Here is a 12,010-nt window from a genome sequence, read left to right on the forward strand (position 1 = left end):
AGGTTACATTATTTCACCAAGCCCTCAGTTCTTTCAACATGAAAAGGGAAGAAAATATGTCAGGATGTCTGTAAGGATTAAATTAGATGATGTATATGCCCAGTATATAGAAAGGGCCCAATAAATGTTAACTACTACTACTATTATTGTTGTATTGTTTTGTTAGCATGCATTATTTGTTGTTTCTTCTTCTAGACTTGAGTTGTTTTGCTTTAATTAAGGGGCAGTATCTTTGTATTTTCTTGAAACTTAGTAGTAGTTGTCTTCTTTGTTTCCCAATGGATCATTAATTTTGGCTGTTGCTGACATAATTAAACTATTTCTTTAAAGGAATTACCAGGTACAATTAATTTTGCTAATCAGATAATATCCATTAGATAAAAAGAAGGCTGTTTTTCTGTATAACTCTGTGGATTAAGATGTACAGAAAATAACTGATATTCTCAGTTTGGAATAGGTATGAGTGATTTCAGCGAAGAATTGCCAAGGCCCATGACGGGGGATGACCTGGGGGAAACCCGTGTGCTCTCTGGTACAGGAATGTGTTTTCCTTGGCTCCAAAAGCATATACAAAGTGTGGGTAAGTAAAATAACGTACAACCATTTACCTTCAATGCAAGAAGATAAGATTCAATATGGATACAAAAAGAATAACCAAGCTGGTTCTAGTTTCAAGATAGGAATATTTGAGGGTTTTTTACACTGCAACAAAAAAGAAATCATAAAAATAAAATAGGTTCTTTTTTCTTTTAGAATTATTTTCCTTTGAATTAATAACTGATAGCCTGCATTATGGTGAATACACATTTTACCCCCGGCAATACTTACTGAGCACTTACTATCTCCCTGGCAGTAGCTAGATATTGGGGTTACATACATAAAGAAGATACTGTCTCTGCCATTGAGGTGTACACACCTAGGAGGTATTTTCAAGATGTTTCTGTTGAATTGCTTGAAATAATTCCTAATAGAATCAACCTATAATAGGTTTTGAAAAAAGAATATTTCCTCCATTTTCAACTAATGTAAATATAAGCAAGTTTTCTATGGGGTAAATTCCCTATAAGAATATATGAAAGAAGCTGTTATCTGTATATTGGCATATGGATGGTGAAGTTTGGGGAATGAATTTAGACCAGCACTCTTCTTACTGCTCTCAAACTCGGCTTTCTTAGCCTTACCTCCTTTGCCCTTGACTGAGATTCTTTGGCTCCTAGAATTTAGCTCCTATATCTTTATCTTTTAATCTAAATCTCACCTCATGTAATTATCTCAGCAAATGACTCCTCAGTAAATCTGTAGCCTTGGCATTTTAAAGGTGAGGAAACTGGATCTCAAAGCATATAAATGCTTAAGCGCTGGTCTCAGGAGTCAAAGCGAGGTCTATCTGATCTCAAAACCTATACTTTCAATGACTGAAATATATAAGCAAAAGTTAAAATAAGATACATAAAGTACCTAGCATAGATCTTCATGCATAGTGTGTGTTGAAAAAATAATAGTTTCTTTCTTCTCATGTTATTTTTGCTGATTAATGCACGTGGCTTAAACCAGGTTTGGATGGATGCTACTTCAGCGGTTGTCGCACTTCACCTCTTGTAGGGGCCTGGTAATCTAAAGTTCTGCCAGTTAAGGCATACCTGCACTTGTTTCTGTCACCTGTGTTCTGCAGAGAGCTTGAGCCAGTCCTCAAGCAAATAGGTTTAAGACCAGAATTTACAAGCTTAGAAATGTTTCATATGTAATGGAGAGCCTGTCAAACCCAAATACTTTATCTGCAATGAGAAAACAGTTTCAACTAATCTAGACATTGTAGTGACAATTAACCATAATAAGAAAATGAAATTGCCTAACAGTTACTTATTTTTTATTCTGATGTCTTTTGGCATCCTGAAGAGTGTGCTTCTGGAATAAAAACTTTGAAGGCAGGGGCCAATCTGGAATAAAGTTGTATGTTGGGCACCTAGAATAGTGCTTGGCACATAGTAGTGCCCAAAAATACTTGTTGACAGACTGACAAGGTTCCAGATTCTTTCAAGGGCATTAGAAGTTTGGATGATGGCACTGGTTCTTCATTGTATCTCTTTCCATGTCAAATTTATTTTCCTTGACAATTATTCAAGTTTGTCAGCAACAAATAAGATCATCTTTTGCTCACAAAAGAATGACATGAGATATTCCTGAGGTAGGTAGGCTAAGTTGAAAGACAGGAGAGGATGTTGCCAAGGATTTCCAGTCTGAGCTGTGAACACTTGAGGGGTAGAAGGGAGCTTGGCCTGAGATCAGTCCTCCTGGTAACTAAATCAGGTTTCAGGGAAGACGCTTTGTCACGTTCTCACATTAGCTGCCTGGTGTTGCTCTGGGGCAGCTTGTGTGTAGCTCTTAAATGCAGCTTCAAATTCAGAGAGCAGGGTAGGGCAGAGTAGTCTGCATTTCTTGTAAGCTCCCCAGTGGTACGAACGCTACTTACTGGCTCCCACTGAGTAGGACTGGGCCACACTGAGTAGCCAGCACCATCTCCCGGTGATTTGTACATACGTTTAAAAAGTTGGAGAAGCGCAAGTCTAGAAAGTTGTCTTCAAACTTGTTTGTTTACATATCATCTACATTTTTTTTGGAAAAATTATGTACTGCCTTGCACAGTTTTAAGGTGCCATCTAAAAATTGTATCGTAAGTTTAATAGCATATTTTGGCATTTTAGCAATTTTCAGTATACTTGTAAGTTGGCATTTTTAAATGAAATTATTGTATTACTTTTAAAAATTTATGAACACAGTGCAATTTATAGATGATATGTTATGGAAATGTACACTTGAAACCTATATAATTTTACTAACCAATGTCACCCAATAAATTTAGTAAATAAATAAAAACCTTAAGAAATATATCTCGTGGAATCTAAATAGAAATAGCATAGGAATGTGATCCCCTTCTTCATCCATTTAAAACAATTTATGAAAAGGTTTCTAATAGATAGAAATGTTATTTTGTTCCTTTTCCTTTTATATTTTTATCCTTGCACTAAAAGTAGTATCTATATTTAGTTTTTTGTAAGGTTTTAAGTATTAAAATTTCTTCTGGATTGAGACATAATTAATAATTGACAGCTGATCAGGAAAAACATAAATATTAAAAGTTTAAAAAAATTTTAAGTATTAAAAGTAAATTTTTATTGCTTTTTTATTTCAATAAAATACATATGGTTATCACTTTTTTCCAATTCGTATATCTGGATGAATATTATATATTTCTAAAATGAGAAAAGGTTTAGCTTCAATTCTATTATATTTTGTTTTTAGTTGATGTAAATTCTGAGAAACCTTAGTCATATAAGTAAGTAGGTGGCAGTGGGTGGAGTTTAATTATAGCAATGGATTAGGTCTGTGAACTCCTGAATTATTTATGAAAACATTACTTTGTGATCTGTTATAAAGAATTATTAGGTCCTTCTATAATTTTGATCAGCAAAGACTTGGAAACCACTTGACTTGGAAATGGATGTTAGACGTTCTCAACATTCACACCTGCACTTTCCCTTTCCGAGATAATGTATGTTGATTTTAATAACAAAGACTTGACTATAGGCAGTTCTCTCGGAGATTAATTTTAGGAAAGAGTATGTGAGGCAGTTGAAGTTCTGAAAGCTGATTGCGGTAAAACTATCTTTGCTTGGTACCTCTCAGTCTCTGTGTCCTCCCAGCAGAAAGGATACCTGAGCTGGATGGAAGACTGACTGCTGGCGTGTGGGGGTTCTGTAGTGGTGTGGAAAGGGAATAGGAGGCCACAACATGCAACCCTGTAACGGGGTTGTAACTAAGTCCAAATATTTTTCACGTGAGGGTTGTCAGTACTCTAGAGATGTAAATGCGAATGTCTACAACTGTAGTAATCTCATTTGCATTTAATATAATTGAGTTACTAGGAACTCAGTCCTTAAAAAATAAGAGCCCACCTCTTGTTTTCCGAACACTAGTAGGTAATAAAGACCATGCTCACCTAGGATGACCCTATTTTTACCCATTCTGAATACTTGCGACTGTGCTTTGCCGCCCTCTTGGAGAGAGTCTACCCAGATTGTTCAGAGCAAGGATGAAAGGATGATTGAATCAGATCTGAAGCATCCGGGGGCTCTGGGAAGCCCAAGAACATCAAATTAGATAGCTCCACATTAGACCTTTTTTTCATGTGCTAAGACTAGTTAAAATAGTGTGGAAGAGTTGGTTTCAAGTGAAGCTAGCTTTGATATTGGGGAATGGCTGGGTTAAGTAATACCTACTATTTTACTTGCTAAAACTTCCTCTTATCAGAAGTAAGGTTTTTGAACTGTTGAGTTGGGGTCACTGTGGATAAAGACTCTTCTCTTAAATTTTTATAGTGACTGGAGGGAAAAAGGAGAAGGATTTTGCTCAGACAACAAGTGCTTGTTTGAGTTTCATCCAAGAAGCACTGCTGAAGCACCAATGGCAGCAAGCTGCAGAATACATGCACAGTTATTTTCAGATCTTGGAAGACTCGGATAGCTACAAAAGGCAGGCTGCGCCTGAGGTGAGTAACATGGGAGTCTGCTGGAAGAGGTTTCCCATGTCTGGGAGCTTCAGCCTCTTGCACTGCTCCTACAATAGCTTTTGCAGGATCTCAAATTGATTGTACTAAAAGCTACCGAAAGTAGTTTTGGATGGAGAGTTTGTATTGGGACCTTTTTGCACACTTCTCTTTACTTAGGATTTTAAAGGAGACTAAAAGTAGTTTGGACTCTGAGTTCTCAGATTCCCTAATATTCATTCATTCATTCCACTAATTCTTCCTTCTTTCCCTGTGCCTTAATTTTACCCTTTCTATAGGGTGTTTCTGATCATCATACAAACATGTTATTTCTTCCATCTTATAATCATCTTTTAACCGCCTCTCCCTCCAGTGGGAAAATGTGCCCCATTTTTCCACTCTCCCTTTTAGCAAAACTCCCAGAAAGAGTGTATATACCTGTTCTCTCCAAACCATCTCCAGTTAGGCACCCCCAACCAGCAGCATCACCATTTCTACCAAATTGCTTCGTCAAGGTCAACAGTGAGCTCCATGATGCTAAACGCAGCGGCCAGTTCTCAGCGCTCCTCTACTTTGATCTGTCAGCAGTATCAGCATACTCGTAGTAGATCCTTCCTTTCTGTGTGACACACTTTATTCGTCTGCTTCCAGGATGCTGCTCTCTCTCTGTTTTCTCTCCTGCCTCACTGGCCTTTCCTTTTGTCTCCTTTTCTGACTGCCCCTCTTCTCCTTGGCCTCTGGACTTGGGAGAGCCCCAGAACTTAATCCCGAGTCCTTTTCTCTGAACTCGCTCGTGATGATCTCATTCAGTCTCCCAACCTTAAATTTAGTCTGGATGCTGGCAGTTCCCAGTTGTATATCTGTGGCCCTGACATCTGTCTTCAAGTCCAGATTCTTCCACATCACCACTTGGGTAACTAATGGTCATGTCATTCTATCAGATCTAAAGTGGGTCTTCTGATCTTCATCAATCCTAATTTTCTTTATCACAGATGATGGTTATTTTTGAGTCTCATTGCTAGGGCCAAACTCTGGAGTGATCTTTCTTTCACACCCCGTATCCAAACCATAAGAAAGGTCCTGTTGGCTCTACCTTCAAAACACACCTGCATTCTGAATACTTCTCACCACCTCCATTGCTGCACCTTGATCCAAGCCACTATCGTCTCACTTAGATGATTGTTTGCTCTCCTCCATCCCCTAATCTGTTTTCAACATAGCAACCAGAGCGAGACTTTTTTTTAAATTAAAAAACAATAGTTTTATTGAGATATAATTAACACACCATACAGTTCACCCATTTATATTACGCAATTCACTGTTTTTTCATATATTCACAGAGATGTGCAACCATTACCACAATCTAAATTTAGAATATTTTTTGTCCCCCCTGCAAAGAAACCCCGTACCCACTTGCAGTCGCTTCCTGTTCCTGTCTTCATCCCCCAGCCCCTGGCAACCACTAATCTTGCACTTTTATCCTGGACATTTCATATAAGTGGAATTGTATAATATATGGCCTTTGTGAATGATTTCTTTCACTGAACATAATGTTTTCAAAGTTTACCCATGTTGTAGCACGTGTTTAGTACTTTAGTCCTTTTTATTGTAAAGTAATATTCCATTGCATGGACGTACCACATTCTATATATCCATTCGTCAGTGGTTAGACATTTGGGTTATTTGCACTTTTTGGTTACTGTGAATAATGCTGCTATGAAAATTCATGTACAAGTTTTTGTAGAGATGTTTGTTGTAATGTCTCTTGGGTGTATACCTAGGAGTGGAATCGCTGGGTCATATGGTAACTGCTTAACCTCTGGAGGACCTCTGCTAGACTGTTTACAAAGTGGTTACCCCATTTTCCATTCCACCAGCAGTATATGAGGGTTCCGATTTCTCTATAGACTTGCCATCGCCAGCAGTTGTTATTGTCTGTCTTTTTAATTCTCGCTATCCTTATGGTTGTTAAGTGGTATCTTGTTGTGATTTTGATTTGCTCCAAGTTTTGTGACTAATGACGAATGATGTAGCATGATCCTTTGCGGACATAAGGCAGATCGTGTCACTTCTCTGGTGAAAACCTGTAATGGCTTCTTCCCATTTCACTGAGAGTAAAAGCCAGTCCTTTTGGTCGCTTACAAGTTCTACATAGTCTGCTCACTCCCCTCCACCCTCTGCTCTCATCCCCTGTACTCTCCCACTTGTTTTTCTTCTCCAGCCTCACTGCCTTCTTGCTCTCACTTGAACAGGCCAGATATACTTCAGCCCGATTGCTTTTGCCTTAGCTAGTTCCTTTATTTGGAAAGGTCTTTAGGTATCACTATGGCAACCCTCCTTCATGTCACATTTTCAACAAGGCCTCCCATGACTGTTTAAAATTGGAACTGCTCACCAACCCCGTCTACTCTCCATCTGTCACTCCTGACCCCCTTATCCCGCTCCATTCTTTCCCCATAATACTTGTCAATTTAATTACAATGTTTTTGGTTAATGTAAATTCCATGAGGTAAGGGATCTAGAACAGTGCCTGCATATAGTGTTAAATTTGTTCAGTGAGAGACAGCTTATCCACAAATAATAGCACATGAATATCTCAAATAGCTTTTACTAATACAGTAACCATTGCATCAGTTAGGTATCTCATAGAGTCAAGAAAAACCTGAAAGAAAAAAATTTAACCATTGAGTGAAAATTTAATTTATGGACCGAAGTTTTATACATCTTTAAAACACTGGACACATTACAGGCTCTTTTTGTCCAAAATTTGTTTTATAAATGAAGGATCAATGGTTTCCAGACACGTTTCACTCTATTTGAATTTCCTATGGCTTTTGTTGAAAATATAAATTCTTGTACTGCACCCCAGTCCTACTGAATCAGAGTCTGAATTCCTAGAATATTTATTTTTAATGGGTATCCCAGGTAATTATATACAACTAGGTTTTAAGAACATCTGTGATAGATAATTTCCAAGTTTTCTTTAAGCTCCAAAATACCAAAAGCTCACAGTTCGGTATTCTACACATGAAATCTTGATGTCCCTGATTTGGGAAGGTATTATGATTATACCAAACAACTAATACCTATGTTCATAGAAAGAATTGATTTAAAATCCACTTCAATTTACTTTAAGGTCAATATTATTAAAGTGCTTTAAATTGGGGTAAGAGAAATAGAGATTCACTCCATGAAAAAAGAAGAGCTCCAACTTCTGTCACCAAAGTTTTGGTGCTCTGGGGAAAAAACATACTTTATTAAAATTCATCCATAGCTGATGACAGTTCTTAAATTGGAGTTCTAATGTAGATTGCATATAGTCCATAGCTGTAGAGCATGATGAGCTCTCAGGAAGCATCTAGTCTGTTGCTCATTTTGTAGATAATAAAGATGAGACCAGGAGCAGTGAAGACGCCAATATTAATAGAACCCAAGTTTCCTGATTTTAATAACCTTCCTCCTATACTAATTAAAAATTGTTATCTTCAATATGTTTCCTAACTGCGTGCCTTCTTTAGACTACTAACTTAAAAATAACACTTGCAGTTATCTAGTATTTTAATTTAATTGATGGAAAAATTTTATCATGTAAGATGATAGTTTCATTGGGTGAAGTGCAGTAAAATGTGGACAGTTGTGATATCTAGGAAAATAACTTAGAGGTTGCTTTTTAAATGTTGTAATCAGAAAAAAATAGCTTTCTTAGGCAGACATTGGTTAAGGCAAGGTTTTTACATTTTTGTTAGTAATTTCTGTTTTGACAGATTATTTGGAAGCTTGGAAGTGAAATTCTCTATTATCATCCCAAAAGCAGCGTGGAGACTTTTAATACCTTTGCTGACAGGATGAAAAATATTGGTGTCATGAATTATTTAAAGGTGAGAATTTAGGCTTTATGAGTTTACATTTGTGGTGTTAATTTTTTTTTTTTTTAAGGAGGGCGCAGCTCACAGTGGCCCATGTGGGGATCGAACCGGCAACCATGGTGTTATTAGCACCGCGATTTAACCAACTGAGCTAACCGGTCACCCCTGTGGTGTTCATTTTTTAAAAATTGCTTGTGTCAATGATAAGGAAGATAGTCATGTAAAAGGCATAGACAAAAGGGTAAGACACCTGGATAAATAAGAGAAGCTGAAAGAAAGCAGTGTGGTGTGAACCATTTACTTCCCCGTTTACTATCACCCACCTTGTTCTCACAATGAAAATACCTTGTCTGTATAGCTCTCACTTCCAAAACCAGTCCTTCAGAGATAGCAGTTGTGCTTTATCATGATGATGGGCCAAATTCTAATACCTTTGCTTACGTCATTTGAGCTCTCTAGGAATTGGTGCTTTTGGAAAAGGATAGAGCTAAACATAGGAATTTGAACACGTAAAAATGTTCCCCCCCCCAGCTTTTATTGAGATATAATTGACATGTAACATTATGTAAGTTTAATGTGTACAATGTCATGATTTGATACACGTACCCATTGTGAAATATTTGTCACAATAAGATGACTTAACACATCCTTCACTCACAGAATCACCATTTTGTTGTTATGGAGAGAGCATTAAAGCTGTATACTCATAGCAACTTTCAAGTATACAATGCAGTATTATTAGCTATAGTTGCCATACTGTACATTAGGTCCCTGGAACTTATTCATTTTATAACTGAAAATTTGTACCCTTTGACTAACATATCTCCCCATTTCCTCCATCCTCTGCCCTCGGCAACCAGCATTCTACGCTGTTTTTGTAGCTTCTCAGTAGCATCTGCGCCAGGATGCTCTGTCTTCAAAAACCCTGTTCTTCTCACTAGATCACACTGTCTTCTGATTGTAAGCTTATAAAATTTTGCTCTCATTTACATAGTGTTGTTTCACGTCTCTTTCCTCTTTGCTAGATTGAAATTTTTGATAACAGAGACAGTGTTACGACGTTGTTTCTGTGCTGCCAAGGTCTTAGCCCAGCCCAGCATATATCATACATTTACTGAGCTTTCTGACTAATGGTTGTCTAATGACCTGTGTCTCAGTGGGCATTTTCTTATTGTTGCAGATCTCCTTACAGCATGCATTATACCTTCTGCATCATGGAATGCTTGATGACGCCAACAGAAACCTCAGCCAGGCAGAGACATGGAGATACGGTGAAAAATCATCTTCCCAGGAAGTATTAATCAATTTGATTCAGGCCTATAAAGGGCTTTTGCAATATTACACTTGGTCTAAAAAGAAGATGGAATTGTCTCAGCTTGGTGAGTGAATATGAGTGAACTTTTTCTTACGGTGAGAAGACTGAATCAGAGGGAGAGAAGGGATCTCAAAGAGTGATCTCATCCCCCTGCTTCCCAGCCTGGCTTTATCCAGACAGTATATCTGCTGAGGCAAAATTCTTCATCATCCTTTGTAATATTTCTGATATATCAGAGAACTTTTCAGACATAAATGAGATGATTCGTAAAGCTTATGACCATTTTAGAGTCATTGCTTTTTTAAAATATGATCTCCAAGAAAAGTTACAGTTTTCTTTAGACATTATTGTATATAATAAGTGCTTCTTTATGGCATGTTTACAATGGAGTTTAATTTGTTTTATAATGCTTTCTCAGAATAATATGTTTAAAGAATAGGGCAAGATAAAGCTGTTCTATCCCTTTATACAGAGGTCATAACAGACAATATTCTTGATTTACTGAGCATACCAAAAGTTGACTGTGGGTCCTTACTTCTCTAACTGGGTTCCCTTTCTCTTACGTTCAGTGGTGATGGCGTCCTCTCCCAGCCCCATACACGTGGTCTTTAGAGCTGTGGATTCTCTGCATTTTCTTTCTCTTGTATAGTTTTTCTCCGTAGCTTCTCTGGGATTAACCACTTTCTTTTTGTTTTCTCATCTTCTATCCAAATCTCAGTCCTGGTATTTATCAAGTCACATGTGGTAAGCAGTGTTTCCTTATTATGCTTATGAGATAGGTAGTATTTTCTTGGTCTCTGGGAATGAGGGTTCACTGATCTCAAAATTCCCTTCCCTCTTCCTGTCTTTGGTCTCTCCCAAGACATTTTTGAAATGCTGTCTTCATCATGACAATCTTGTAAGGTCTTTTTGCAGCCTCCTCATTTAGAATGCCCTCTGCCCTTCAAGACTCATTAGACCCCTCGTTCTTGTATCTTAAACCTGACAGATCAGCTATATGTTCAGCCTATATCATTTGGCCCTTCGTCTCTTGCTTTTTAACTGTTCTGAGTTTTCTCATGTGTATTTTATGTTGTATGTCTTTGTCTAGACCAGTCAGTCTCTTGAGGTTACACGTCTGTCCTCTGTTTCTTTTGTTAACTTTACCATAATGCCTGCTGTAATACTTCTTTTTAAAAAGACTTGCTGATAGTAATTGATTATGTAAGTTTTAAAGTAAATATGTACTTTTCTTCTTACACGTACGTAGTTAGGTAGAACTCAAGCAAATATTTGATGATGAAAGCAGTTGGAACCTGGCATTTATACCATCACTCCCATAGCTGACCTTCATTCTGTGCAACAAGAGACAAAGATGGGATAATACGTGGAGCTATTTAGATGATTTTCAACCTCAAATGTCTATTTTATGAGAAAAACAGTTAGGCCTAGTTCTGTATAACCAAACTTATAAGATGTAACATAAACATATGCTTATGAAAGTTATGGAGTTGGCTTAGAAATTTCCTTCACTGCTGTGGCCTGTCCTGGGTTTGATGCACTTGATGACAGGGAACCCCCTTCCATAGCAAGTTTACACCCAACTTATATTTTCTAAGGGATCTGCCTCTTTTCCTTAAAGTTTTTTTCTCTATCATTTCTATGTCATTTCTTATCTGTACCTCATTTCCAAGTCCATATTGATATTTATTCAATTGATCCACTGGGATCTCTTTTTTCTGGGGAGCTGCTTTTTGGTCAAAAGGTATCATTGGTACCAAAAAGTATTTTGTTCTTTTATTAGCTGTTGCTTTAGAAAGACTGAGTAACTTTCTTCTTAAACCTTTGAAATTGTGAAATGGAACATATAGGAAGTCCTCATTTGACATCATTGATAGGTTCTGTGACTTGAAGTGAAGCAGCGTACCATGAAACCAGTTTTACCCGAGGCTCATTGACGTAAACAAGAGTTAAGTTCCTACGGCTTGTCATCATCTTTATACCAAAAGGACGTTGACTGAAACAATGTTTTCGAGGACATGCTGTGTATAGGAAAAGTATGAAACAAATGTGTGATAGAATGAATGATTATAAAGCACACATCCATGTGACTGCCACCCAGGTGAAAGAACAAAGCACGGCTGTCACCTGAAGAGTCCCCCATGTGCCTTCCTGGTCATACTTCCTCCCATTCTGTCTCAAGAAAACCACTGTCCTGACTTGAACAGAGTCACTCCTTTGCTTTTTAAAGTACTTTCCCCACTCGAGTATGCATGTGTGAACAGTGTAATTCAGTTTTGCCTATAT

The 12,010-nt window shown here is 37.6% G+C and overlaps 1 protein-coding gene across 7 annotated transcripts in view; it reads left to right on the forward strand.

Annotated features, from left to right (window-relative positions):
- Nucleotides 1-12,010, forward strand: part of TAF1A (TATA-box binding protein associated factor, RNA polymerase I subunit A) — a 74,983-nt gene that overhangs the window by 36,259 nt on the left and 26,714 nt on the right. For 3 of the 7 annotated variants that reach the window (XM_074316981.1, XM_074316980.1, XM_074316982.1), the window contains 4 exons: nucleotides 448-580; nucleotides 4,377-4,546; nucleotides 8,308-8,421; nucleotides 9,590-9,788. In XM_074316981.1, the coding sequence (XP_074173082.1) occupies nucleotides 460-580; nucleotides 4,377-4,546; nucleotides 8,308-8,421; nucleotides 9,590-9,788 (604 nt within the window). In that variant the 5' untranslated portion in view covers nucleotides 448-459. Of the gene's footprint in view, nucleotides 1-447; nucleotides 581-4,376; nucleotides 4,547-8,307; nucleotides 8,422-9,589; nucleotides 9,789-12,010 lie in introns of those variants that run through there. The other 4 variants (XM_074316983.1, XM_074316979.1, XM_074316978.1 and 1 more) reach the window with 2 other exon arrangements.

Source organism: Rhinolophus sinicus, linkage group LG12, assembly GCF_036562045.2.
Source record: "Rhinolophus sinicus isolate RSC01 linkage group LG12, ASM3656204v1, whole genome shotgun sequence".
Classification (NCBI taxonomy): Eukaryota; Metazoa; Chordata; class Mammalia; order Chiroptera; family Rhinolophidae; genus Rhinolophus; species Rhinolophus sinicus.